We start from the raw sequence: 27716 nt of genomic DNA on the forward strand, positions 1-27716 counted from the left end.
CGGGCTCTCACTTCCATGTTGGCAGCTTTTAGAATATTGTTCATATATTAGCCGCCCCGGAATATTGGCCGCACTTCCGGGTTTCCACCAAAATTTTGGTCAAATTGGTGCGGCTTGTATTCGTGAAATTACTGTAATTAAAAATATCCATAGTGGAGATGTGCCATGCTAACTGTGGACAAATGGGTATTTTCTAATTTAGTCACCCTATAGTATTTCAAGATCAATATCACATTGGGCTCAAAATGGAAAAACGCTTTCAGAACTAATCATGATGTCATTATATTTTCCTAGTGCTGTTCTGAAGTCTAACGATCATTTAAGTGGGACTTCTGCATGTGTGACATGGAAGAACACTGATTTGTCTTAGAAGACATTTGCCCTTCATTATTACTATGAATTTGAAACAACTCTGTATGATTTCAGCTGCATGCATAAATCTTAATACCACCAACAGGTGCTGTTGCCACATACACAAAAACCTTTTTTGTGTAAGAATTTCAACAATTGTGTAACATGACTAGATTTCCAGTTAGCCAAGTCTTCCTTCTCTTTTTGGGCTTTTTTTTGGGGGGGGGGGTTGAATTTTTTTTGAGGGGAGGTAGTGGTGGATATTTTTAAATTAATTTAGCTGTAGCCTGAGATGATTCTGCCATTGTATATTCAGCTTTTAGGAAAGGATCATCTCATTTTAAATTACAGACAAGAAATTGCCACAAGTGAAGTCTTATTTACTTTGTTAAACCTGTATAGCAGATTAAACTGTTGCATCCACATATTTTTAATGCTCCAACTTCACAAGTGCACTGAACTGATATAAGACCTAGAGAGCTTTCTGGGAAGGTGATGCTGAAAGAACAGCAGTTTCCTTCTGCTAAATCCTCTGACACAGCAGCTTGCCTTTTCAGCTGTCATTCAGTCCAATGCAGCTTTTCATACAAAACCAGAGGAGATCAAGTGCAGACTAAAAGCTTGCTTCAAATGTATCCCCCACCCTCCCTGGCTTTCAACTGAAAGCATATTTATGCCTTGAAGAATGAGAAGAACTCATAATTCATAGTCCATCAACTAGCTTGCTTTCAGATTGTGGTGAAGATGAAGTTTCACAGTTATTTTGGTGGACGCCTGAATAAATAGAGCAGTATGCACTGGTGGTGCTGGAATAGCATAATCAAAAGTAAAAATACAGTGGGCCTTTCAATTTATTTATGTAGACACTGTAGATCAAGCAGTCACAGTATTAGTAACTCAGGTTTTTATCTTTATGAATGTTTTTTTATTTCCTTTATTTTACTAGTACCAACTTTAAATTTCTTGTTCCTACAGGGACATAAAAGGTGACCAAAAAAAACCAGTCAAGCAGTGTGCAAAGGTAAGTACTGCAGCACCTGGGACTACACAGGACTTGTAGTGTGCAAGGATTCCTGTTTACAGTGCTGTCAATTAGCTCTCACTCCCAGGCACTGTGCTCAGCGTGAGCGGTTTTTTTTTAAGGGAAATAAATGTAATGCTATTCTTGTCAACTTACAAAGCCGACAAGTAATGCTGCTATATTTAACCTAAATGCTGTTTTTCACGGGTACTCTGAATGATATCTAATTTAGAAAAATGACAGTGATTTTGCTGAGTTTTCCGAAATCAACACCCATTTTAGCTGAACAAAACAAAAGGCTGCTGAAGCACATTTATCTCCCTGATGATGTATATTCACTAAGTACAGCCCATAACCTGCCTACTCAGATCAGCTTTAGACAGCTAGCCTCACCCACAGATCCTTACCATTTAATGAACAATCACAGCCAACAAATCTTTTACCAACAGCCTGATGGCTGTTGTTCCTTCGGACTCTGGCCCAAAAGAGAAATTTGCCATAGCTTAAATAAATTTTACAGATGTAATAGGTAAATGCAATAAAGAAAACAGGGCTTTTATAAAACAAAAATCGACAGAGCAGAAAGCTGTTCTTCAAGACTGTGCGCAGGCGCACGGGGCTTCTGCTGAAATAAAATAGACAATGAAGGTTAGGAAGCATGAAATGACAGCCTTCTTTGCTTTTCAGGGAACGTAAATTTTATTCACCGAACGCAAATCTCAAAGTCATGGTTTTCAATCTGCATGCATGAACACACAAGATTGATTTCAAGGAGATTTGGAAGTATTTAACTCATTGCTCAGAGATGCAAATCCCATCTTGTACAATCATTATTGTAAAAATAAGAGAAAAAAAGATGGGTGACGTTTCAAGGGCTCTGCCTATACGTTTTCATTTTTCAGATAGTCACAGATCATTAAGCTTCCATTTCAAATATGGACATGTCTGTATTGAAGCACCCAAATAAAGCTGTGTAAGTTCTGCATGTATTAGGGTAGATTAAAACTCTTAATGAATAATACAGCTTAAATGAAAGACAATCCTGAATATGTTTGCCATAACACAAGATGCCCCTGACTAAACAGTCCTCCCTAAATGAGCAGGAAAACATAGTTCAAATGCTTCAATAAACATGGCAGCAGACCTAATGTGGATGCAGTGCTGAAAAATTTTTGGAAATGCAGATAAATATTTTTTTGACTTTGGCACATCTGTTCCAGCTCAGAGTGGTATTCTTATAATTTGGCACCTCTTTCTTCACTGCTTATCATAAAACCAATCAGGTAGAAAAAACGGTTGCTGTTAAATTAAAAAATCCCAAACCACAGATTCTTAACCGTGGTGTGTCAAGTTTATACATTATACCATTAAAAAATTATCTGAAATGCAGCCTTTTCTAACAGAAAACAGATCCATTCTCAAACACAGATGAGCTTCCCCTGTGTCAATAAACACAAACTAATTCTGTTTAAAACACTGAGGAAACTGGGTAATTTCTATCTCAATAAAATTTATGAAGCAATAAAAACTTTGTAGTACAAGCTGTGTGGCTTGTTTCACTTCCTTGTCACATGAATTAATGAGGAAAATCCTTCCCTTCATTCTGTTATGCAGATTTGTGCTGGAGAGCACACCATACACTGACCAAAGGCCCCAAGGGCCTAATTCTGATTTCCATGCCTCACCTGCTACTTCCCCATAAATTTTGGCAAGAAACATTTTCATTTCCCACCTTTGCGATGACAGTGCTTGCAAACTTGATCACCACTACACTGCAAATTGTGCTTAATAATGAAGTATAAATGATGAGGGGAGGAAAAAGGAAAGAAATGTAATATCTGAACTAGGGTCATACTAGTATTATGTTTCACTCTCTATTTGTGATACTGAAAATATCAACAAATTTGAATTTTTGCAACCCCTGCCTACGAGCAAGAAGGAGGGGGAAATTAACTGAATGCCTGAAAATATATGCCTGTAATGGCAGGAGAAGAAAAGATTGATAAAGACTTTACACACAGCATTTAGTCAGACTAAGTACAACTCCTCACTCCATGTTTTATTGTCATTTATGTTCTTTCTGGCCACATGAAGAAAGCTGCTTCTGACCACAAAAGCAAGGCTTCTGGGAGTGTTTTATTCTTTCTGTTCAAATCCTCTGATGCATTAGTTTTCTGATCTCTCTCCTAATATAAAACTACAGCTCACTCCTTACATGATCATCTTTGTCAGAACGACCTCCACTCAGACAGCAGCTAATCCACTACAGCTAATGGTTTCTGTCAGGATGGAAGCAAGGGAAATGATGCCATCATTTACTACATGGAATAATCTCCATATCTGAAATGGACCTCCCCTTCCATTAATTGCCAGTGTGATGTATCATGAACACGAGCCAGCAGTGCCTTGGCAGCCAGGAGTGTCACCCCTGTCCTGTGGGACATCAGGCACAGCATCACAGGTGGCCAAAGGAGGGGATTGTCCTTCTCTGCTCTGAGCTGGGGCACAGCACCAGCCTGACAGAGCTCAAGAAGTGTTTGGACAATGCTCTTGGGCTCATGGTGTGACTCTTGGAGTGTCCTGAATAAGACCAGGAGTTGGACTTGATGATCCTTGTGGGTCCCTTCCAACTCAGCATATTCTATGATTTTATGAAGATGACCATCTGAAACCACAAAAGTAATCGGCAAAAAGAGATGCTGTACTTGGTTTTTGTTCTCTTATGCTTCCTGTGCAATATTAACCAGCAGATTAAGGCCACTTAAAAGGAAGGATAAAGTAGAATCTCTCAGATTCAGAGCATTTCATCAGGTAAAAAAAGCAGTGACAAAGGAAGGGTGGTGATGGAGGAAAAAAGTCAGACCTCCATATGTCTCCACCCATGGTCTCCTGTTGATGAACTGCATCTCTGAGCAGTAGACAACCAAATGCAGTAACAACAGATGCTACAACAAGAAGTTTGTAACACTTCAGCAAGGTGTGAAAGGAATGACAGTTGGCTGCCTTTTTCAAATCGCTGGCAGAAGTCTCCCTCCTCACCCAGAAGGCAGCCAAGGCTGTGGCACCTTTTCCTCGCAGTTTCCCTGTGTTCAGAGGGCCTCTCAACAATCTTGGAGTATTTTATTAAAATAATTGCTTAGATTACAGAGGCTGCATTTCATCTCATAGTCTTTCTCCTATGACAGAGACAGAGTACTAGAGATCAAGGGAAAGTTACACATCTGTTTCAACTGTTCAGGGACACAAGAATATATATGTCTTTTTGCCTCTTTTGGGAACTGAACAAAATTAGAACTGGCATCCACTGATAAGGGGATATTTCCTCCTGAAAGACCATTCCAGTTCTGGTTGAAAATCTTCTATAAACGTCATTTTGTGAAAGAAAATTACAATTATCTATAAAAAACCTATGGAAGGAAGAATCTTGCCTTTGAAACAAGGAACATCAGTGAAGATTTGAAGACTGGAGATCTAATAGCAGGAACTGATACATTCTTGTTAACAAAGATCTGAAACTACTACCAGACTACTCAAAAGAAGAAAAAGGGAAGTAAACTGGCATTTTAATGTGTTCATGAAATACATTAATAGAGGGTTTGTCTTATCCCCTTCACCATACTAGAGACAGCCCAAATCCACTTAGCATCTTACTTTTGAGAAGCCTTATTTAATTTTGCATAGGCCCATGCACAATCAGAAACATTTGGTTTTTTGGTAGAAAATATGTTGGGGATAGACAGATAAAAAGACTGCTTGGTGAACTAAATCAGGTTCCAAGGAAGAAGGCTGGAGGACACACAAGAGCTACACCAAAAGAAATCCACATCAAGTTTTTGTGATCTCTTTCCAGCTCAGAGGATTGGTAGACTGGTAGAAAGTTTCTACCTTTACCCTTCATTTGAATGTTTCGAAAACAGGAGGATTCTGTTGAAAAACCTCTAGGGCAAAGATTGCCCAACAGATGGATTCTAACTTTCCTGTAAGATTTGCAATTTTACTTTCTGTCCTCTGAAAAGGCCTTTTTTTCCCTTGATAAAACTGCAGAGTGAATAAGAACTATTTTAAGAGTATCAAAATCTGCATTTGTTCCATTAGAAATGCAAACGTGACCACAGAATTAATAAGCACTATACCGATGTTGTTTACACTGGTAGGATCCTGAAGATAAAAGCACAGTCATGAAACAATCTGTAATGGTTAAATGTGAATTTAACAACTATGCCTTTCAAAAAGTTTCATGTTCTTTTTCTGAATTTTTAAATTATTTTTAATCACCTATAGGCTAGTCCAAACACTTGACTCAACTTCAGACAAAAAAAGGCAAAAGGAAATCTGGTAAACTTGAAAAGCTAGCAACTGGAAGTAAAACATCTTTAAACAAAAAGACTGCAAAGTGATTATTTCAGTAGCTAGACTAAGGTAGTTCAGAAATAATTCCATGCAAAGCTACATTCTCTGATATTTCACGTCCTTTTAAATTTCACAACACAACAGCCAGTGTTTTAGAAAAACTAAGACCTATTTTTTCTCTGATATGTCTTTCTTTAGGGGTGTGATATACCCACTCACAGTATATTTGGGATTGCTGAAAATGAGCCCATAGACCTCCAAGGATAGGAGGCTGTAGTCTACAGAAGGCTGTCAGAAACATTCAGAGGGTAGACAGATAATTTATTATCTCCAATATTTAACCATCACATGACAGTAAAGGAGGAATGCTTCTAATAAGATTTAAGCCAATTTTGGTCTTTGCTTTTGAAAGCAAAGGCATTTCCTAAGAACCTTTCAAATTTTTCCAGATTTCAGAGATTCACAATGATAGTGTAGACATAAAGGTTGAATTTGTGTCTAGCTGCTAAACGGCTTTAAACTTACTTTTCTGACTCTACATTTCACCTGTCCTACATAGAGAATGTAGCAGGCATAATCAAAAGTTATGTGTTTATTAGTTAAAAATGTTTCTCTTAGAGGTCTTCCCAATGGGAGATTAGTAAACTATCTACCTACATGATTAGAGAAGTATGGTGCTTTCTCTTGATGTCATGAGACAACATCCTCTTTCTTATAGAGAAACAGAGAGAAATGTAATGCATTTGTAAGCTAATCACTCACGGCCAAGGAGATTCGTGGCTAGATAAAGAAATGGATAATGACTGCTCTTTGGCAAAACTATATGGCTGACCAACTGAGAAATTCAAATGAGATATTTAGACTTCACAAAACTTCAGGAGTGCAAGGGAAGACTGTGGAAAGAACCCAAACGAAGGATGAATCAAGAGAACATTAGTGATAAAGATCACCATTACTCTTTCTCTGTCACAGGGAAAACAACTCAAAACTAGGAAAACCTTAAATACTATTACCATTAGATGGCAGGAAGAATGAGAAAAGTGGGAAGACTAAGAGTGATACTGTCTCTTGAAGGCTGTCTGCCAAATGTCTTATGGATGGCATAAATAAAATAGCCGTATCTTTGAGACCTTGGAGAGTTGGGATTTTTTAGTTCTCTACAAGCAAAACTCGGCATAGAACCAAAACCACTTGAAGAAACAAACAAAAATGCTAATGAAGACTTACTGCTAGAAAAACATTCCATTGAAAATAGTTTGATAAACTGAAGAAGAGCAGTGTATCCTCATTACTCTCCAAACTGAAACCAATAGCTGTCCTCACAGGAGTAAGATTAGTGTTATTTACATGCCTCCCTCAGACTTGATGGCATTCTTGGATCTCAATGTGCTGTGCTATGTTTGCAGCACTGCCTTCCCTCATTCCTCATAAGACAGTTTTAAAAGACTATGTTGCACAAACGCAAAGGTTACCACAAAAAAAATCCTTCAAAATGATGAGGTATGTACTATCTGTTAGGAAAAATTAAAGCTGAAGCCAAGCACAGGGGTAACTTCCCAGTAAAGAGTACCTGCACTCTCTCCTTATTCTTCCTTCAGCTGTTTGGCTTCTGCAGTGGGTCTTCATTGCTAGATTGTCCATAAGAGAGCTGTTCTCTGCTCCATATTTGGTTCCCATGAGCCCTTGATTAAACCTGTCCGCTATAATTTATATATAGTCCTTTCTTAGGCAGAACAATTTCCTTTTTTTGGCCTTTTAAAAATATTTCACTAATGGTGTTCAACTAATTTTTAATCTAAGGGAAAAAAAAGGAAGAAGGTGACACACCATGTTCTAATTTCCTAGGAATTCTCCATGTGAGAGGCAAATAAAACCCCAAACCAAACCAATACAATAAGACAAAAGCCCAAAATGAAAACTAGACCCAATTATCAACTATCCTGCTTTCAGAACTGTACTACAGATTGAAGAGGATTGCAGGAGTTGCCCAGTCAATCCCCCTCCTACTTCTGAAGCAGTATTGGCATCTATCCTGAAAAATGTTCATACGATTTTTCTCTAATGGAAGACTCCACAAGCTGCTAGACAACCTACTCCGCAGCCTCATTATCCTTGCTGTTAGAAATAATTTTTTTTAATTAAAAAAAATTTCTAATATCTCACTTGAATCTCTCTGGCCACAGCTTAAGATCATGGTTTCCTTTCTACCATGGTCACAAGGAACAGAACAACCTGTCTTAAAAGAGGTCTCATCTGACTTAATATCCTCTCCAAACCAACTAAAGAAACATGAAAAAACCTAAAAAACCTTATGCCAATAAATACCTTTTCTAACATATGCTGTGAAGTTGTTTTCTAGCCTTTTCCAGTCAAGATTTGAGTTTGAATAGAGCTGAAGGCAAAATGAAACTTATTAAATCCTGTGATTAGGAACATAATGATATTTACTAGTCTATTTCCACCAAACCATAAATGCACTGTGGCTGACCCAGGCATTCTGTCGTAAACACTTTATACTGCAGCAGTAGTTAAGTATTACATATTTTCCAAAAAAGTATTTCAAGGAATGTGTGTGGAGGGTAGGGGTGTTTTCAAGGACCAACTAGGAAAGACTGTTTTGCATTGCTTATAATAGAAACCTCTTGTGAGGTCTTCTAAAACAACAATTCAGCAAAAAGTGAATGTGAAGCCACTGAGTCAGCCCCTATAAGCCTTTTTTTTTTTTTACAAAAAGGCGGTTTTCAATGAATCCATTTTAAATGTTTCTCATTCCCTTTCCCCAGTTATTCTTATATAAAAACTCCCCCTCCCAACCCTTTCTCTTTGGAAATTTGGTAACCATAGTTTCTGTGTCCTGCTGAGACTTGCTATGTAGAGCTGTATTTTACCTGCTATTTAGCTGCTGATAGCAGTGTTTCTGTTGCAATTTATGAGAAATGTCAGTTGAAGGCAGAAAATATTGTACACACTGTATTTTCCCAGCTGGGTATCTCCGTGAACAGAAAGCAAAAACATGAATACACATGCATCATACATTTGGAGGAGGGTAGGAAGGAGACTGCTGGGGAAAAAAGGCTGCAGGTTAGATGTGATGTTGGGTGGTTTAAAGTAAATGAGCTTGTCAATGGGAAGGTACATCTAATATTATTAGAAAACACCAGAGGTTTTTAACACAGTCCTTGGTGCTATGCCACCAATACAAAGACCTCGCTGCTCACTCTGCAGATGCCTCTTTCCTTCACACATGGAAGTCGTACTGCTGTTTTGAAAACTGTCACGTTCGCCTATCTGTTTCTCTGACTCGGGTCTGCAGGTTCTTGTGTAATGTTTAGCACAAGGAAATTTTAATCCTGAATACAGTTTAACAGTATTTATACCTGAGGGTGTTTTGGGAGAGAGAAAAAATGAAAACCAAGTCACCAAGCACAGGAAATACAGTTGTGTCTCATCATCTGTTCTTCAGCAGTACTTTATTTACTGCAATGGTAGTGATACCATATAGCAATATGTTTCCTTGGGAAAGTGTCTTTCCTGCATAACAATGATAGCAATTTTCATGCTGCTTCATCACATTGACAGCTGAAGGTGGTAAGACTTCACAAGAGAGAACTGAAGTCCAGTTCAGCGAACAGTAGGAATTAAAGCAAAATGTTGGCTCTGTCTTCCAAATACATGATGCAAAAATAACTTTTTCCTCACCACAAAGTATTGAAGATTACAGTAGAAAGTATACACCAAAGCTTACTGGTCTTCAAGCACTGCTTCTCTGAAGGTCAGCATTTCATAGCCATGACATTTTCTTGAGAGCGTACTGTATTAAACCAAAAGTTTGCAGGCAAATAGTTTAACAAATCTCATAATTTAGGTATACTTCAACAGTCCACACTGTACATAAATATGAATGTGTCAGTAAGGAACTACTCCATATGCAAAAGTCACCAGCAAAGAAAGGACAAATTATTAGAGCAGCAAAATCATTCATTATGGAGAACATGTTGCTCAGACAACCTATGTGACTTCCTAAACTCTTGTCACTAGTAACTAGCTTCCAAATTTGCAATTAATCTTTGTCATTGCCCAAATCACCTCCTCCATTAGAAGCACAACAATGAAAATAATGAAAATCCCAAGTCTACTGAAGTGAAAATGTTCACAGTTGAACTGAGGATAGATCCAATTACCATTTAAATAACAACATGAAACTCTTTGAAGGAAAGGCCTTTTGATCTTGAAGATCCAAATGCTGAGTGAGCAGTAAGAAACTCAGTTCTTAAAACTTCCAGGGAAAAAGCTACCAAAAAAAAAGGGCTATGACCCAGGCTGTCAGTCATGTGCTTAGATTTCTAGTATTTTTCACTGTTAAATGTAGCCCTCTTGCTGTGCAATCAGTGGCTACATCATCATCAATACCACAGTTAATAAAAGCTTTAGTAACTTTTGCTTGCAGGTTGTTTTGGTGTGGAGGTGGAGAGAGTAGCATGAAGAGGTGGGAGACAGACCAAAGGTTGTATTTTTGGGTTGTTTTTTTCTTCTTTCTCCCTTGGAACTTTAAATTTAGGATTTCCAAGTTTTGATCACACTTGGTTATTCCTACAGATTTTGAATATATGAATGTCTTGTTAATTTCAAGTACAAAATAATGCAAGGTCAAATGGCATTAAAAATCTCATTTGGACACAATTATAAGCCCTGTGCCTTTTGAATGGCAAAGAAAAACAATAAAATTGTACTCCAACTTCAGTTCAAATTTCTGCCATTTTTAAATTCTTTCTCTGGAGAGCTGTGATTGAATGATGCTTTGAAAAGTGCTTTAGCCTTTGACAGTCTATGGAGTTTGCTGATGTCACATTTCCTAATTGACACAACACGGGGTCTGTATGGCACACTGCTACAACATTTGTTTTACAAGTGCACGTTTCACAGGAAGCCAGTGATTAATTTCCCAAAGACTTACAGGCATACATTTCCAAAAAGGGAAAAATAAAACTGTTACATATCCATACAAATCAAAATTTACAGAATCGTGGCAGCCAGCCAGCAAAACTACTCCAGGTCTGCTTCCCCATCTGTTTGGCCTGTTAGCTGAAAGAAAATAAAATCAAATTGCTCCTTCTGTAACTAATTCTCAGAACTCCCAAAAAAAACCCAACTTGCATGACACAGTTTTAATAACTCAGAATGCTTACAACAATCAGTAAACCTTGTTAGCACTGTGTAATGTAGACACAATAGCTCAGAAAGGGGTACTGAGACAAGAAGAGTTCCCTCTTCCCCAGCACTGAAAAGGTGCATACCAAGCCACCACTGCTGATCACAAAAGTGACCTCTTGACCCTTCCAGCACACGGTGCCCTCCAGCAGACCAGCATGGCCAAATCTCGGTGCAGTGACTGCTACACCCATCATCAGCTCCTGCCCTCTGCTTGAGGTTGCGGCCCTTGAAAGAGGGAGGGTAGAAATAAATGTGTGTGAGACCCTTGGTCACTGCAGTCACAGCACTGATGTCAGTGAAACCAGCGCTGTTTTTGCGCAGGTCTGGGGACTCGCTGGCGCTGGGACCATGCGCAATCCCCGCTGCTAAATGGGAGGCAACCCGCACAGATCAACTGGTTGAGCAGCTGGGGTCAACAGTGCCTTCAGCTATTTGTCTGCTGGAGCCCTGACAAGTGATTCTCATTTTATTGCAATGTACCATGTCAAAATCATTACTTTTTCCTTTTAATCTTTAATTTATAAATTAAAAACCCGTCATAAAAACTTGCACAGCTTTTTTCTGTCTACCACTGGAATGGTATACAGTAATTAATATACTACAGGTTTCTGCTTCACAGATTTAAAAATAATTTGACTAGGAGTACTTTCAACAGCTGCCCATAAATCAGCCCACTCTCAAGAGTTCAACTCAAGAGTTATTGTGTCTATTGTGCATCTTAAGGTTCAAAGACAGATTATTCATGCATTCATTCATAGCCAAGAATGTATCCCAGCATCCCAGCAAAGAAATTTACCCTTCAAAGCTGACCCTAGATTAACCACTGGATTGACTAAATAATTTAATTGCTCAATGATGTGCTATATCCCTTTACTGAAGATTGTCATTTTGGTGAATTGAGCTAGTTTTAAACCAGTGGTAAATTAATGGCACATATTCCAAAAGTGTAAGCAGCTGCTGCCCACCAACAATGCCAAACTGAATAATAGGAATGCAAACAAATCTCCTGGTACACAGCTAGCTTTTTTTTGCAGTACTTAAAAATTGTAGTGTTACAAAATTACTTGTGTGAAAGAAGAGGCCGAAAATAGATGAAAGCAAAGCTGTTATTTACAGAGAGCTCCTAATAGCTGAGTAATGTTGCCAGTGCAAGAACATTAGTTCTGTCACCTCCTTTTCATACCCCACAATTTATTTTCCATTCTGCTTGAAAGTGTTGCTGCCACTAGACGCAATGATGAAAAGAACAGTCAGTGTTCTCCTCTCATACTACAAAGTCAAGAGTGCTGGAATAACTTCTCCTCACCTGTTAGGGTAAGCTATCTGTTGCAGCTAATTCAGTCAATATTCCAGCCCTCTCCTAGCCACATTAAACCAATGCATCTAGACTAAAGATTAAGGGGTGAGGAGACAATTATGTTGTGTGTTACTGCCAGAGATGCAAAGGCTCTAAATCTCCTTGAAGCTGAAAACAAATTAGCAGCTTTGCCCGCATCAAGCTGTCTGTCCAAATGGAGGTTTCTTTTCACAACAGCATTATTAACTGTGCTTCTCAAAGATAACGCTTTGGGGATACAAAAATATTTTCTCTAAGTTATTTTCTGTCACTTGCTTGTCTAGACCAACAGAATCATTTTTAATGTAATCACCAACTACTGCCTTGAAGCAAAACCAAGCACAGATTTACTCCTGCCCCTCAAGAGTCCCTCTTCCCCCTCATTTATACTAATTGCATGTGCCACTTGTGTGGGCAGAACCAAAGTAAAAAGAAATGGCATTAGCCTGTCCATTCATATTTCACATGAAAATGCATCAGTCAATAAATCTGGACTTCTGTGCTACTTTTAATCTTTATCTGAAGGAAAAACTGTCAGTTCTTGCAGAAGAACCTTCAGTAAGTATCATGAAACAAAATACTAAACTGCTATACAACTCCACCCTCACTGTCAACAGGAAGGTGTTTGCAGTCATTCACAACCATCCCAAGTCAGCTCAAGGCACCTACAGCTTCCCTGTTCTGCAAGTGGCAGCATTTTGACACAACAGCACTGTGGCTGAGGTCCACAGGAGTTTAGGTGATGGAATAAGGAAAGTTCAAGGAAACCAGTCTGTCCAGCTTTTGCGATACACACATCCCTCCTCAAAAAAAAAAAAAAAATCTAGTAGACTGCTTTCGAATAGGATATGCACACTGGCCAGAGAAAGTGTGCACCTCCCGAGTGCTGTGGATATCCCTCCAGCAACACTTCCACCACCAACACTACTGCCGCCTTTTCTCCTACCCGTGAAGTGTGTTTGGACATTTTCCCAGATAAATCTGTTTTTAATCAACCCTGACTATGCAGTTTAATAAAAAATAAACTTCTATGTAATTGTGTTTCAGACCCCAGATCTTTCACTCCCATCTTAAGTAGCCCACACCCTAAAAGAAGTGGGGCACAGATGGGGTTTGCAAAAAACTGATGAAGGTGAAAAACCTCAGAAATTGGAAACTGTCAAAGGACTAAATTTTTTCCACTTAGGAGTCACATGTGCTTAAAAATGCTGAATTAAAAATTTTTATAAGACTATCAAGGAGAATCTTTTCTTTCACACAATGACAGAAAAATGACAGACTTTTTCAAATGTGGGCAACTATGTGGAGATGTCATTGTCTCTTCAGCATTCAGCAAAATTAATCTGATCTTCATTAAAGTAATAAAGAATAGCATCTGTTGGCCTTCTGGTTGTATCGCATCTAAATAAAGGTGTCTGGCTGGAAATTGCTGGAACCCAGGAGTCACTTTTTTTTTTTTTTAACATTTTCTAATTGCTCAGTCCTGTAACCAGTGATTCTTACTAGCCTGAAGCTACATGAAATCTACCAACACCTAATGATTCTTCTGGATGAAACTGGCCTGGATGCAGACAGACTTGTAGTGGCTTCACTGTCAAAGGTGACAGTGACATTTGAACAAAATCTCTCAAGAAATATTAATTTACTGCAAAACTTTCTCCACAGAACCTACACTCTTAACTTTCAGGACTTTCAGAAAATTGTAGAGAATAACCTATAAAGCAAGCTTCTTTTTAAAATCTGTAACACACTAGAAGTCATACTCTGCTAAAAATTGCCATCAGTGTCTCTCTTCCCTAAGGAAAACAGTTCCTTTAGTGAAACCTGAGACTCATCTTACTGTTTCTAAATCCCATCTAGAGCAGGTCACATAGCCTCAGGGCTTTCAAAGATCCACAAAAGCCAGCTCAATATGAATGCAAGGTTAAGAAGTACAGGTTCAGTCACTGCAGGGGAAAGTAAACAGGCAGTAAAACATAATTACTTGCTTCAGCCTACTTAAATGAAGAAGTTTTATGTGATGGGGGGAAAAACCCACCTCTAGATTAATTGAAAATACATTTGGAACTACCCTTACTTGGAACTGATTTTCTTCAACACTTACCCTCAGTGTTAGGGACTGGCTACAGAATTGCCATCTCCTGATAACTAATGTCCACTTCCATTTTATTAATCGTTATATTATCAGCTAAATTACTACCGAAATAGCTAATAGCCTGATCTGCCTCTAACACTCGAACAGAAACAACAACAAAACTCAAAAGAAACAAAATCCCTTAAATATACTGACACAAGAAGAGGCTTAGTAAATACATTTAACTGATACCTTAAGACAGGGGGAAAAGAAAAAAAAGGGGAAAAGAAGGTATGTAAGGCATTTCTTAAGTATTCTTCTTTATTCTGGTTAAATCTTTAACAAGGATGGTAAAATATCTGCCCTTAAAAATTAATTCTACAGCCTTTTATTTCCGTAGTTATATCCTCTTTAAATTCTATTGAGCTTTAAATTTACAGCCAGTAAACACAAACCAGTGCTAATTTTGATGGATGTGTAAGTGTTTTGCTTTAGTTGATACTCCTTAAAAAAAACTAAGACCCAACAAAAGAAAGAAAGAAAAAACACACACCAAAAAAAAACCCACCCAACCAAAAAAACCCCAAAAAAACCCTCCCAAAAAACCCTAGAAAACCCAAATTAAAGCAAAGTGCTCTAATACTAGCCTTTTGTTCTTCATCCCAGATGTTTCTAGGGGGTTTTATTACCCTAAATTTCATGGCACTTGGGGATATAAAATTGATGAACTTCAATTGTGCTTTCCATTGCAATACTAGCTTTTGTAAATCCAGACCTACTTTTTCAGACTAAATCAAAAAACTATTTCCCTTGAGCTTTTCTTTTTTATATATATTCTTTTTCTTCTCCCTCAGCCTCTACATTTTCAACCACTGTGTTCCCTGTCTCTTTTAGAAAAAAAACATAAGTAGGAATCTTTTATGAACCCTGAATCTCAAAGGGCTTTTCACTGTTCAAAATTTTTGAGTTTTTCCTTCTGCTTTTTAGATTACTACTTACCACCACAAATTCCAGATTAGTAGCCAGTTACTACTACATCAGTAGCAACTAGAAAGAATTACAAATATGCCTCAGGATACCAAAATATAAGTCTCTACTATTTCTTTTAAAAATGAAAAGCTGCTTGTTAGGCCAGCCACTGATCTTACACTGGAAAGTTAGTCCCAATGCCAAAAGCAGCTCATGATGTAGCCTCAAACAGTGAAAAAAAAGGATTATTTTTAAAATTTATATTAATCTGTATTAGTAAAAACGTACAGTCTTTCCAACTCTCATTCACCACTACACAAGATTGGCACTGGAGTGTAGCAAAACAAGAGCTTGTCCTAACTATTTAAACTACGTACAAAATTAATAGTGACCAAGAGAACATCTTTAAATAAGTGGATTAATCCCTGAAGTACACCACCTAAAGATGCCATTTAAGTTGTGCTTTCATTCCCTACTCCAATGGTATTTATTTAGTAAGGAAACACTTGGATGCGCACACACTTCATTAGCAGTCATCTCTCCCCCTGCTATCTACAAATCCAAACATCACATGTTCCAAGTATTTCGTACTGGAACAGTCTCACTTCTAAGCAATCTGCTGCTACTGAGATTTTGCTTTTCAGCAATAAATGTTCAAAACTGTTGCTTTTCTTGAAGCAACTCCTTCAGTGTTCATAACCTCACTGCTTGAGCAAGCTCAGTTTCACATTCAAATAGCTCCAAGCAAATGTTTCCAATCTCAATTATCCTCCTTCCTTTTTCTAGGCACCCTCCCTGCCCCCATATGCTTGTTTGTAAAAGGGATAATTTTCTATGTATGTACAAGCAGCACAGGGAGTCCTCCTCTGTAGGAGTCTGGCAATATGCAGAGTTTTATGCAAGCACTGTCTGGAATTTGTTAAGTTTTTTCATTCTCTGCTTTGGGTTATACCAAGAGAATTACACCCAGATTCTAACTCAGTTGGAAAATGCAGCATTTGCCAAGTCTCCCTTTAGATAAGCTGCCTGTGAGTAACCAGGGTAAGTAAGTTCTGATGTTTTTGGTCAGTTATTGTGACTGTATTGTAGCTACACTTGGCCTAGCATTACATCAGTGTAGTAAGAGTGAACCAACAAGAGAAGCACTAGGCAGTAAAGCAGTCACACGTTCCTCCATGCAACAGAGGCATACAGCTTCTAAACAAATCTGTAGGACTAGCACTGGCTAGACCCTGTGGGGTGTTTATGTTCAAGGAGGAATGCCAAATACTTTTAACATTTAAATACCAAATTTAATATTTAACAGCACAAATTTCCTAAGTGTCTTTCTTCCAGTGTTGGTCTGCAGTCTTCAAAAATCTGAAGCAATGATATTGCTAAGAAATGGAAAGGCAGGTGAGTTAGTTTAACTTCTCTGCTGTCTGGAAATTACCAGTGGTTCTGTTTTCACCTGATTTTTTTTTTTCTTTTACAGATCTTCACTACTCTGTGGTGCTTTACATTACCTAGACAAATAGCTTAAAACTCAAATTTATATTTATATGAACGACTAATCAAAAGTTTTGAGAAAAGAAGCTGTTTGCAACAGAATCAAAATTAAAACTCAAGAAAGTATCTCTCATCTTGCCTCCTCTGCCAGTAGGGACCAGCCATAAGGTATTTTGAATTTCTGTTTCATTGATGTTGATACTGACATGATTTATGTACAGTTTACTGAGAACAAAGAGCCTGCAAAGGTTTGGTTATTGTGACCCAGCTGATCCAGGGCAACTCACTGAAGCTACAGCACAACCATGTGCACCTGGTTCATAGAGTCAATCCCAGTGGTTTAAACCAATTGAGGGGAGTCTGTGGATCATCTAAAATTATTGTTTGCTTCATTTATTTTTGATGAAGACGGTATAAAGCAGGCTACAGGCACTCCTTGGCTCTAACACTGGCCAGCACTCTATGTTTCAAGGAAGTTCACAAGAAACAGTGCAGAAGCCAGTCAGAGGACAATGCCAGAATTTATGTCCCTAAACAAGTGCATGATCTGATAAGGTCACCCAAACAGCAGAGATGATCAAAATGGCCCCTTCAGACACAACCTTGGTTTAACTACAGCTAAATCCATCTTGTGGTATGAATTCTACAACTCTTAAAACTTGTTTCAGTCTGTGTACATGCCAGATTCCTTCTGTGAAGTAGGTAGCGCTCCCACAAACCACAAACATCTTTTTATGCAAGACTGTGGCTTTCCATTGTGAGATGCAGAGCATATCTCTTCTGCTACGAGTTTCCATGTAACATGTAATACGTGTCAGACTCCAATGCCTGAGGTAATACAATGAGACAGCCAAAGTCTATAACAAAATCACATATTTAAGGCTTCCTTAAATCCACTGATTTACTAGGTCTGGCATTACATACAGTAGAAAAAGCAAAAATTAAACACAACATGTAAAATATAAATACACGTAAAGGCTTTTTCTTGACAGATGGTATTTTGATAGTGGGTGATGTTCATACTGGGTCAGAGATGACTCATGCAGTAGGAGGAAACGGCTGGATTTTAGGTGTTCTGTTAGTGTAGCTAGCCAAAAACCCTACTTACCTACACAAACCACTTCTCTGTAATGCAGACATAAGAAACCCTGATTTCTGAGCGGTAGTTATCTTTATGCTTATAAACCCACAATTCTGAATTAAATATGGTGGTTAACAATACCTAACCCCTGTACTTAGCAGGTAAATGGTCCACATCATACAGAAATATAAATGCACCTGGTCTAAAAGTGAGCTGTTTTTTACAACTGGATCACTTGGTTTTATAAAGCATGTTGCCACTCTCAATGGACCTTGCTTGAGCTCAAGACAACAGTGTGATTTAACATGTTTCTATAAATTTCTGCAAATTGTTTTAATGTTCTTTGATAAAAGTCTCTAATTTCTACATTTGTTTCCTTAAATATTTGACATGGCTTTCACCATTAGAAGTTTCATGGTTTCATCATGCCTTTGTATTTGTCAAAGTAACAAAATGCGGTTGTTAAACCACAAAAATTGCTAACAGGAATAACAGGCAGACAGACTACTCATTCTTCTAATTCTATTTCTGTTGACACATACACACCCTTGCTTACACACACATGTACTAACACATAACTAACCAAAGATATTTTAAACAGACTGTTCTTTCAAAATAGTCTTTGCAAAACTAAGACCACATAGTAAGGCAGAGAGGAATCCACATTGGCTCTGTGCAACAGATAACATTTTCAAAACAAACTATGCATATTAGTTGCAAAAGTGGCAGTGGAAAACCCTATACACAACAAATACCAGCATGCCTTTTTGTCATCTAAACCTTCTTCTTTCTACTAACCTTCTCTAAAAATTCTGCACAATCGTATCAGAACTGACACTATGATAAATTTGGAATACCCTAAGTTTCTGAGATACAGCAGATTCCTGTTCCTTCCATTTGGCAACCAGTCTCAAGGTACAAAGACCAATACCCTAACCCTGATTAAAAACCACAACTCATTTCCCCATTATTTGTTACTGAGCAACAGCAGGTTGCACCTGATCAGCACAAAGAGGAAGAATGTCACCACATGTAGACAGCTCATTCTGCACACAGAGGCAGCAAGGGCTGTCTCCTACGCAGTTTTCAGGAAAAGAAGGCATCATCCGTACTGCTGGTTCCCACCTAAAGGCAGACTCTACTAATAGATGCAGAACCAAAACCAGGGCATGACCCAGGGCAACTGCGTGTGAGAAGCTGAACAAAAATGCGAGCTTTAAGCAATTTAGAAAGTTGGTTGGCGGTTTCCCTTTTTTCTGGGTCATTTTTGTTTCCTCCAGGTAGCAAGAAGAAATTACTGCTTGCTTAGAAATTGTTTACCCAGAAGATAATCATACAATTTAGCAAGTACCTGATTCAAGATAAACTTTTTTCTCATTGTAGCAATAGAGACTTTCAGCAGTTGTTTCCCAGAATGACAGAATAACAAACCAAACCAAAATATGCACTCCAGTTAACACTACCAAGCTACTTTCTGTGAAGGATTTTTCCTACAGATAGCTTCTGGTGTCCAATATCCACATCAGCTGCCAGTTTCAGGCTGACTTGCCCACATAATCATTTCTCTTTCCCCTCCCACAGGCTAGCCCCATATAGTCCCTACAGCGCTCTATTTCACAACCACTAATACCACTTTGGACACACCATCAGGTTATATCCAAACAAGATTGTTGTGCAGATGACAATCCCTATGGCATATATAGGTAGCAATTAAACACTACACAGCTTAGTGGAGCAACTGAGAAATGTGATAACCATGTGATAACCAGCAGCAGTCTCAGTCAACTGAAGGAGTAACCACCTACGGTTAGTTACCACCCCTTGTAATTAAATATCACCGAGTTCAGATGCCAGATTCCCTCTACACCTCTAAAGATTAAAACACACTGGGAAAAATGGTCTGATTTATTAAATCAAGTCAACTAAATAGAGTGGTGTGGAAGTAATGAAAAGAGTTGTAACAATGCCCTTTTTGATCTTTCGGAATTTTGTCTGAAATTTGGTGTTGCTTTCTTCCCTTGCCCCTCACCCTTGGACTGATTATCTTAAAAATATGACTCATAAGCCTCAACATCTTCCTTTTTCTGATCTCAAAGAACAAATGCAACAGAATTTGACAACTTGATCAACATACATAAAAGAAAACTGGTTATTTCAGATACCATCATAACAGGAATTCTCAGTATATACCTTCTATTTTATAAAGCATGTATTACATTTGTGCTAATAATGAGTTCTGCATAAACTATTTGATTTTTATCTTTCTCCACTCAGGCTGCCATTCTTGTTGTAATAACTATGATTCACCACATCCTTTCTGTATTTGCATTCCCACAACTAGTTGCTGCAGCACACCAAGGCTGCTCAGCAGCACATTTGGTTCCTATGAGTATTCAGCCAGCCTACAAGCCTATCTTTATCACCTCACAACTCATTTTACAGAGTGGCTAAACTAGATAGAAAACAATTCAAAGATCTCAAAACACAAGCCAGGATTAGAATTTTTCGTACCTTCCTTAGCTTCTTTGAATTGTTTTATGTTAAGAAGCTATGAGATATACAGACAGCCAGAGAAATGTCAGTTTGCATGTGTGTTTTTATTAAGTTTTGGAAAGCAGCAAAGGGAATGAAAACTAAAAAACACATGAAAATTACAAAAGAAATTTGTATGTCATTATTTACATCAAAATGGTTTTAGATGTGCCTAGTTACAAAGACTTTGGTTAGAGTAAGCTGAATTTACACCAGTTTAGGAAAGGTTGTGTTCTAACTTGAGAAAATTAGTATCTGATAATTTTTTTCCTATTACAGGTAAAAAGAAAACCCATCTGTACACTGTTTCTTAGAATTTTGCAGAAAAATAGCTCCACACAAGCTTCTATATAGCTGCTTTCATGAACATGTCAGCAAATTTTAAAACACGCAAATATATATGTGTGCTCCAAACTTCCAAACTTAATTAAAATGCAAAAAATCATCATTAGAAAATAATTTTTCTTAATACAGTGTTGATTGGGAACTCTAGGATAAAACATTCGAATTCGTATTATTTTCTTCTGTCACCAGGGTCTGAAACATTCAAACGTGAAGAGCATGGTACAAACCACATAATATGATATCACATCAACTATCTTCAGTCTATTAATCTAAACTCTAGCTATATTTCTGGAGTATTTTAGAATCCAGTTTTATCTATATTTGTAGTCACTCATAGCTATAGTGCTCCCAAAGAGTGTTTGTAAAGCTATGAAAGCAGGCATACTCCTAACAGTTTTGCGCAAACATGCCAACTCAATGAATTGAGTTGTTTCAGAAAATTGTTTTAGACAAACTAGGAAAAGGCTAAGGGCGTTAATTTCCATTAACTAACAAGAGTTTTTAAACCATTAGAGTGCTGAGATACTGGTAAATGGAATGTCACCCTGACCAGAATGCACTTTTTTTAATACTTCATTTCTGGTGCCAAGCCTTTTGCAAGGAAGACCTCTTAAATTCAGTGGGGGTCAGAGGTTTAGTTTATTCAGCAAGAATAACACTATTAACAGCTACTGCTCTTTCATGTCAACACAGTTAACACCCACACATTCCAACTCTGGTTAATACAGGCCAGTCAAAAAAGATTGGAGTTGCTAAGGGCAGTCATCTCTGCAGGGATATTTTAAAACAGAATTTATACTGTGCTTTAAAAACAATCTAAAAGGATCAATCTACCTTACGAATCTGCTGTAGACATACACAGAGAGAAAGATGGATGGATGAAAGCATATAAAAGCAAGTAAATCTGACTCTCTCTATTGATTTTTGAGAGGACAGCATAGAGCACTTTGGTGAGGTCTTATATATCACTGCAAAGGACGAAATGCCATTGTGCATATGGGTCTGAAGCATGTCAGGATTTATCATGAAGCGATGCACTGCTGCATTCTGTCATTATATCTTTTTGTAAATAATCTTGTTTTCACTGTTGAGGAAGGTAGATCACTAAAAATTAAATAACCCTCAAAGGAAATGTAAGAACTATCACAGGGAGATTTTCACACAGCTTTAACTGAAAACATCTGCTATTATTAAATAAAAAATTGCAGAAGTTTAGTGTACACATGCAGTATTCTTAGCAGGAAAAAGCTGATATTTTAATAATGAGTTTTTGAAATCCAAAATGGAAAAATCTGCATATCACAGCATAATCCTCTTCCTACTTACTTTGTCCTAAATCATAGCAAATCAATGTTTAGTGTTCCCCAAAGCTCTCCAACACTCCTACTTGGACAAATGTTTTCAAAGGATATTAAAGACATCAATATGGTTTTGATAGCACTTCTTCACCACATGGAACACTTTTCTTCAAGGTTGAAAGCTTTCCTCTTAAAGCATATTTTATGTAACCAAAATGCAAAAATAATCACATCAAACTGAATTTTCACGGGGTCTCTGGGGCCTCTGTTGTTATGTAATGGTGGCATTTCTTATCAGCTGAAATATTCAGCTTTCTAAGTTTTCATCTAAACTATTCACACAAACACCCCCTCATGATGTACATTTAAATAGCACATCTATGCTATTCTATTAGCAAGTCCTTCATACGTTTTTCTTAATATAGCAAGAAGAAACAATCCTATTATTAACTGGGGTTACATGGTAGGTCATTTGGAAAACACAGTTGCTTTAAATAATGGAAAGACCTGCCACTTGTTTTTAAAATAAAAGCTCACTAGCTGAACTGTAAAGCTGTGACTGTCACAGTATATAATGGTGTCCCAACAGATTAGCAAGGCTTCAGCTAGCACCCAGGCAGATTCAGCATATATTGACGATACATCTCAGAGAAAAACCTAATGGAAAAAACAATTTACCTTCTTCGGTTTCATGCCACACAATTCCTTCCAAGTTCACGCTGGTCCCAGGCTCACAGGGTCCAAGGCATTCAGGTTCTGTTACTACTCCAACCTCGCAAGTATTTACACCCACTGAACGTGTCCGCACCAAAAGCTGCTCGACTGGTGCTGCAATATTGGATGAAGATGGGGAAAAGTAGGAGGGCAGAATCTGAGGTGTGATACTGCTGGAAATCGGAGGTGGAGGTGCAGGCACTGTAAACAGGGGATCAACCTGAAAACAACAGACAAACTTACTATAATGGTGCTGTGAGAGTTAAAAAAATTAAAACAATAATTTAAAAAAACAAACAAAAACCACAAATAAATTTTAAAAAAGTAATAGCCCAGTTTCCCAAGATTACATTTCTTTATGTATGGATTTGGTGTATCACGGGTAATTTCAGTCTTATGAGTTCAATTTTTTTGGCATTAGCCCAAACGCTGTACAGGAAAAATTCAGTACAAAAATACCCATCATACATGCTAGACAAGGCAACTTGCTAAGTTTCTACTAGACTATTCCCTGTTGTAATAGACTGTTAGTATGAAATAATAATAAGTTTAAAAAAACGTGGAGTAAGTTTACTTTTTTCTTGGCACTGACAGAGACTGATTTGTGGATGGAAATTAATTTTTTGAACAGGGCGCTTCATTTTCTCTTTAAAGAAAGACATTTATAAAGACAGGTACAACGACACAAATGCTATTCTTTCATGTGTATCACAGAGACATTAGTAGTTGGAACAATTCTAATATCCATATGGTATTTCACTCTGGCTCTAAGGTCCCTTGCCCCATAAAAGACAGCTGGATAAGGATATGAGCATGCCCAGTCAACTAGCTAAACCACCTGAAACTCATGTTCATTTGGCCCATTGGATCACAGATATCACAATAAAGAAATATATGCATACAAAGAAATCACTCTTCAACCTAACGATTTTTTTAAAATAGTTGGTTTTTAGCTGCATTGAAATAGATGATCAAATGTCTTCAAGACTATGCTGTTTTTAATTTTTGGACCTCACAACATTTTGCTCAAATGTATCTTTAGGTATCAAATAAATAAAGTATCAAAGTTAATTTTACCTTCTTGTAAAGCAAAATGGGGATACAAAGGAAAGGACAGACTAAATGGTATTATATATGTATCATAGATCAGCTAACTTCATCAAATGGACACTTTTCGTAAATAGAAAATAAAATGACAAATTAGGAAGAACTTTTTTTAAATGGTAGCAATTGTTACCATTGGCCTTCATAATAATTCTGCCACTTTTAGCATTGTTCATAGATGTAAACTGACAGCCTTTTAATCATGTGTGCTAGCCTTATGTGTGCTAAATAATTCTCAATAACTTTGTAAAAATGTTTTGCTCGATCTTTGTGTGACCAGTCTGGATTCTAATCTCAGTTACATCAGAACTAAGCAGAAGAGGGGAAGGACGTATAACCCCAGTCTTCTCCAAGGTATTCCTCATTTGGAGGGGATTCTTTTTATTGAGAATTAAATCTTGAGGTTAGAGATAAACAAACAAACCCAATAAACCAAACAAAAACAGAACAAACAAAACAAAAACAACCAAACAAAAACCACAAACAAACAACCACAAAAAACCACAACTCCAAAACCAAAGCAAAAAACATAAATAACTGAAAGCATCCCTCAGGAGTAAAAACCTACTAATACCATCAAAATTCTACTGATTAAAGCAGAGTTCCCATGGCATAGAGCAGTGCACTCAAGCAATGATGTCTTTATTGTTCTCTTCATGCCAGCCAAGTTGCGGAGTTAATGCACAGGCGGAAAGCTTTGCAGAGCAGACCTGATGGCACACAGGCAAGCCAAGCCCCAGCTGCCCCCCAGCAGCAGCTGTTATTGCAGTATCTGACAGCACACATCCCACAGAACCATAACTGCGTGTGCTGAGCGTAGGGAGACACCGATTCTCCTCCCTGCAGCCCCAAGTGGAGGCACACGGCTACATGGCGCAGAGCCCCTCTCCCAGGCGCTTGGCTGGGTGATGCTGCTCTGTCTGCCCAGCCATAATTCAACACACCTCACTTCCAACCAGAAGAGAACTGGCAGGTAAATGGACCTCAGCACTTAGGAAATGCGAAGCCACATCCCATTATAAACCACAAAAATGCTGATGAACAAACAGCCTGCTTGACAGTTTACACGGTGCTCTGTAAAGCCGTGCAAAACCTACTACTATGTATGCAACATCCTTCTTCCATAAAAGAGATTCATCACAGGACCAGAGGAAGAAAAATCCAAAGTGTTTTCTGTGGTCATGCTGAACTAGCCAATGTTTTAAATGAACACAGGCTAAATTGACAAATGTGTTTTCTGTTTTTAACTGTTATAAACAGTGAGGGGGAGCTAACGAAAGCATGGATCTGACAGTGCATCCTATTAAGTTCTTTGCTACAAATATTTGTGCTCAACTCTGGTTTATTTAGACCTGCTAATGGATGTTCATGTTTTCCACTAGAAACATTCACTCAGGACAAGACCAAATAGGGGCGCTTGCACTAAATGGGACTGTTTCTCTGTGAATTAAAACACTAAACCTTTGGCTGAGAAATAAGTGGATGCTTACTGTCACTGAGGTACATATCCATTGCACAAGCATGACCTCGATCACGAGAAAAAAATATACTAAGCTTAAACCTTGCTCCAGATTTCCATGTTTTAAAATTATCCCATCCTGTTTGATAATCATAACAGCACTGCAAAGTGGTGGTTCCTAGAGATCATTGTGGTGACACAATTGTTTTCATGAATTCTCCAAAGAGCACTGATGTAAGCTATTAGAGGCAAAGAGAAGCAGGAAGGCCGCCATCTCCAGTGGAAAAAAAGGCACATAAGACTAACATCTGGTGGTGGCAATCTGTCAAACTGAGGAAAGTTAATGTCAAGAACAGATGCTCTGCAGTTTCTCACTGTTATTTTTTCATTATTATTCCCAGGTGTTGGCACATACTGAGCAGTAGCCTTGCTGTTTATCACACAAGAGGTTCCAATATGAGATTGAAAATCTGAATCTGAAGAAGGTTATTTACATAGATGCTCTCTTTAGACACACAATCAAAGGAGCACAAAAAGACAGAAATATTCAAGCAATATTTTCTTCACCTAATTCCAAGAGCTTTTGAGAGCTGATTGGTGACAAAGGCTACAAAGCTGCAGTGTTATTCATGGCAGTTTTCCACTGCCAAGTGTTTGATCATATCAGGGAGCTATGATGCTTAGTAGCAGAAAGCTCACAGAAAATGAAGACCGCCTGCCAAGCAACGTAGTCACTGCTTCTTGGAGCAATCCTTTATCTGAACATTTACCAAAAAGAAAATTAATTAAAAAACAGGTCTGATTTGGTGCCTGCATAACATTCATCAATAGGAAGAAACACGCATGGAAGAAAAAGGAAATACCAACAAGAAACAGGCAAGACTTTCTAAAACAGAAATTCAGTTACTGAGGCACTTTACATGCTGGAATCAAGTTTTGTGTAGCAAAACTCACCTTCCTGACTTAATGAAGATGTGTCTTTGAAGATATATCTCAATGATAACGCAGTCTACCTATCTAAGACCAAAGTGGGTCATACACTACTGCAGTGTCATCCACCAGGTGATTTTGAAATGTACATGCCAAAAGCCATTTAATCCATCTACCAACACAGTTGGGAGAAAGGCAGAGGAGCAGCTTTCAGGCTAAGCACAGGCTCTTTCCAGAAAGCACCACTTTTAAATTGGAGAAAAAAAGAAAAATCTACTGTAAGCATTCCCAGTGGGAATGTCTGCCCTAATAGAAAGAATGTGAAAAGAAGATCTGAATCCTATTATAGGATCTAACTAAAAAACCAAGCCTGGCCCTTTGCAAACCTAAATCCTCCCTCTAAAAGACAGCAACATAAAGACAGAAAAGACTAAGAAACTTCCAACCTTGAAAATTACATTGACAAGTTCTTTGGAGTTATGAATTAATACTTCGCAAAATCACTGTGCTGGAAAAGGAAAACAGGAAATAAAGGAATTCATCCCTATCTGGAAGTTTTGAATCCCACCCAAAAATCCTACATTCCTGGTTTCTTTAGCTTTTATGATGAAAAGGAGACTAGCTTGTTTATACATAAAGCATACTTGCCACTATCTTAATTTTCTAAAGCAACAGTGACCCCAGAAGACTTCATTGTAATCTCATGCACAGCATCATAAATCAGAATCAATTTTAATGAAATTAATCCAACTGCTTTGGAAGAGAAGAAATATGGGGAAATGTGACATGAGAAAAATGTCTGTGTGCTCAGAAGCTTGTCTGCACTACCAGACAACTCACCAATCTTTAACTCTCCTCTTTCTACAAACCTTGCGCCACAGAGAATTTACATATTCAAAACCTAAAGCTATTCCTTCATATTCTACCATGTAACAGGAATTACCACTATGAAGAATCTCCATTTTGTCTGAAAGATCTCATTTTAATCTCAGTTCAGTATTTCTTACCTATAAATCATATCAGAGGCAAACCCAGAAGCATTGTGGCATAATGCTACACCAAACTGATTTTTTTTTTCTTCAAATTTTCTGCATCAAATCATTGGAGGGAAAAAAGGTCAGTGCCATAAAGGACAGCATACAAAAAAATAAATACTGTAAGACATGGATGCAGAAAGGAATTTCTACCATAGGACAGACATATCTATTACATACTTTACATTCAAAGCTCAGGAAGGTCAGAGGTACTAAGAAAATTACTTATCTTGTTGAACTTAGCTGAGAACCACAAGAACTTAAATGTACAGGAATGACAAAGATTATTCAAACTGCCTAAATGTCATTGAAATTCCACACTTTGAAACCTTTCTTTGAGAATAATATTTTGCTTAAAAAGTGTTTGTGCTTTACAAATATTGTACCATGAACAAGAAACCTGATGTGTAATTGTGTTG

General features: G+C 37.9%; 1 protein-coding gene across 4 annotated transcripts in view; it reads right to left on the reverse strand.

The window, feature by feature from the left end:
* Positions 1-27716, reverse strand: part of ZNF608 (zinc finger protein 608) — an 82487-nt gene that overhangs the window by 22641 nt on the left and 32130 nt on the right. For all 4 annotated transcript variants that reach the window (XM_033084827.2, XM_033084828.2, XM_033084826.2 and 1 more), the window contains exon 3: positions 22735-22990. In XM_033084827.2, the coding sequence (XP_032940718.1) occupies positions 22735-22990 (256 nt within the window). The remainder of the gene's footprint in view (positions 1-22734; positions 22991-27716) is intronic.

The sequence above is a fragment of the Catharus ustulatus genome, chromosome Z (genome assembly GCF_009819885.2).
Source record: "Catharus ustulatus isolate bCatUst1 chromosome Z, bCatUst1.pri.v2, whole genome shotgun sequence".
Lineage (NCBI taxonomy): Eukaryota > Metazoa > Chordata > Aves > Passeriformes > Turdidae > Catharus > Catharus ustulatus.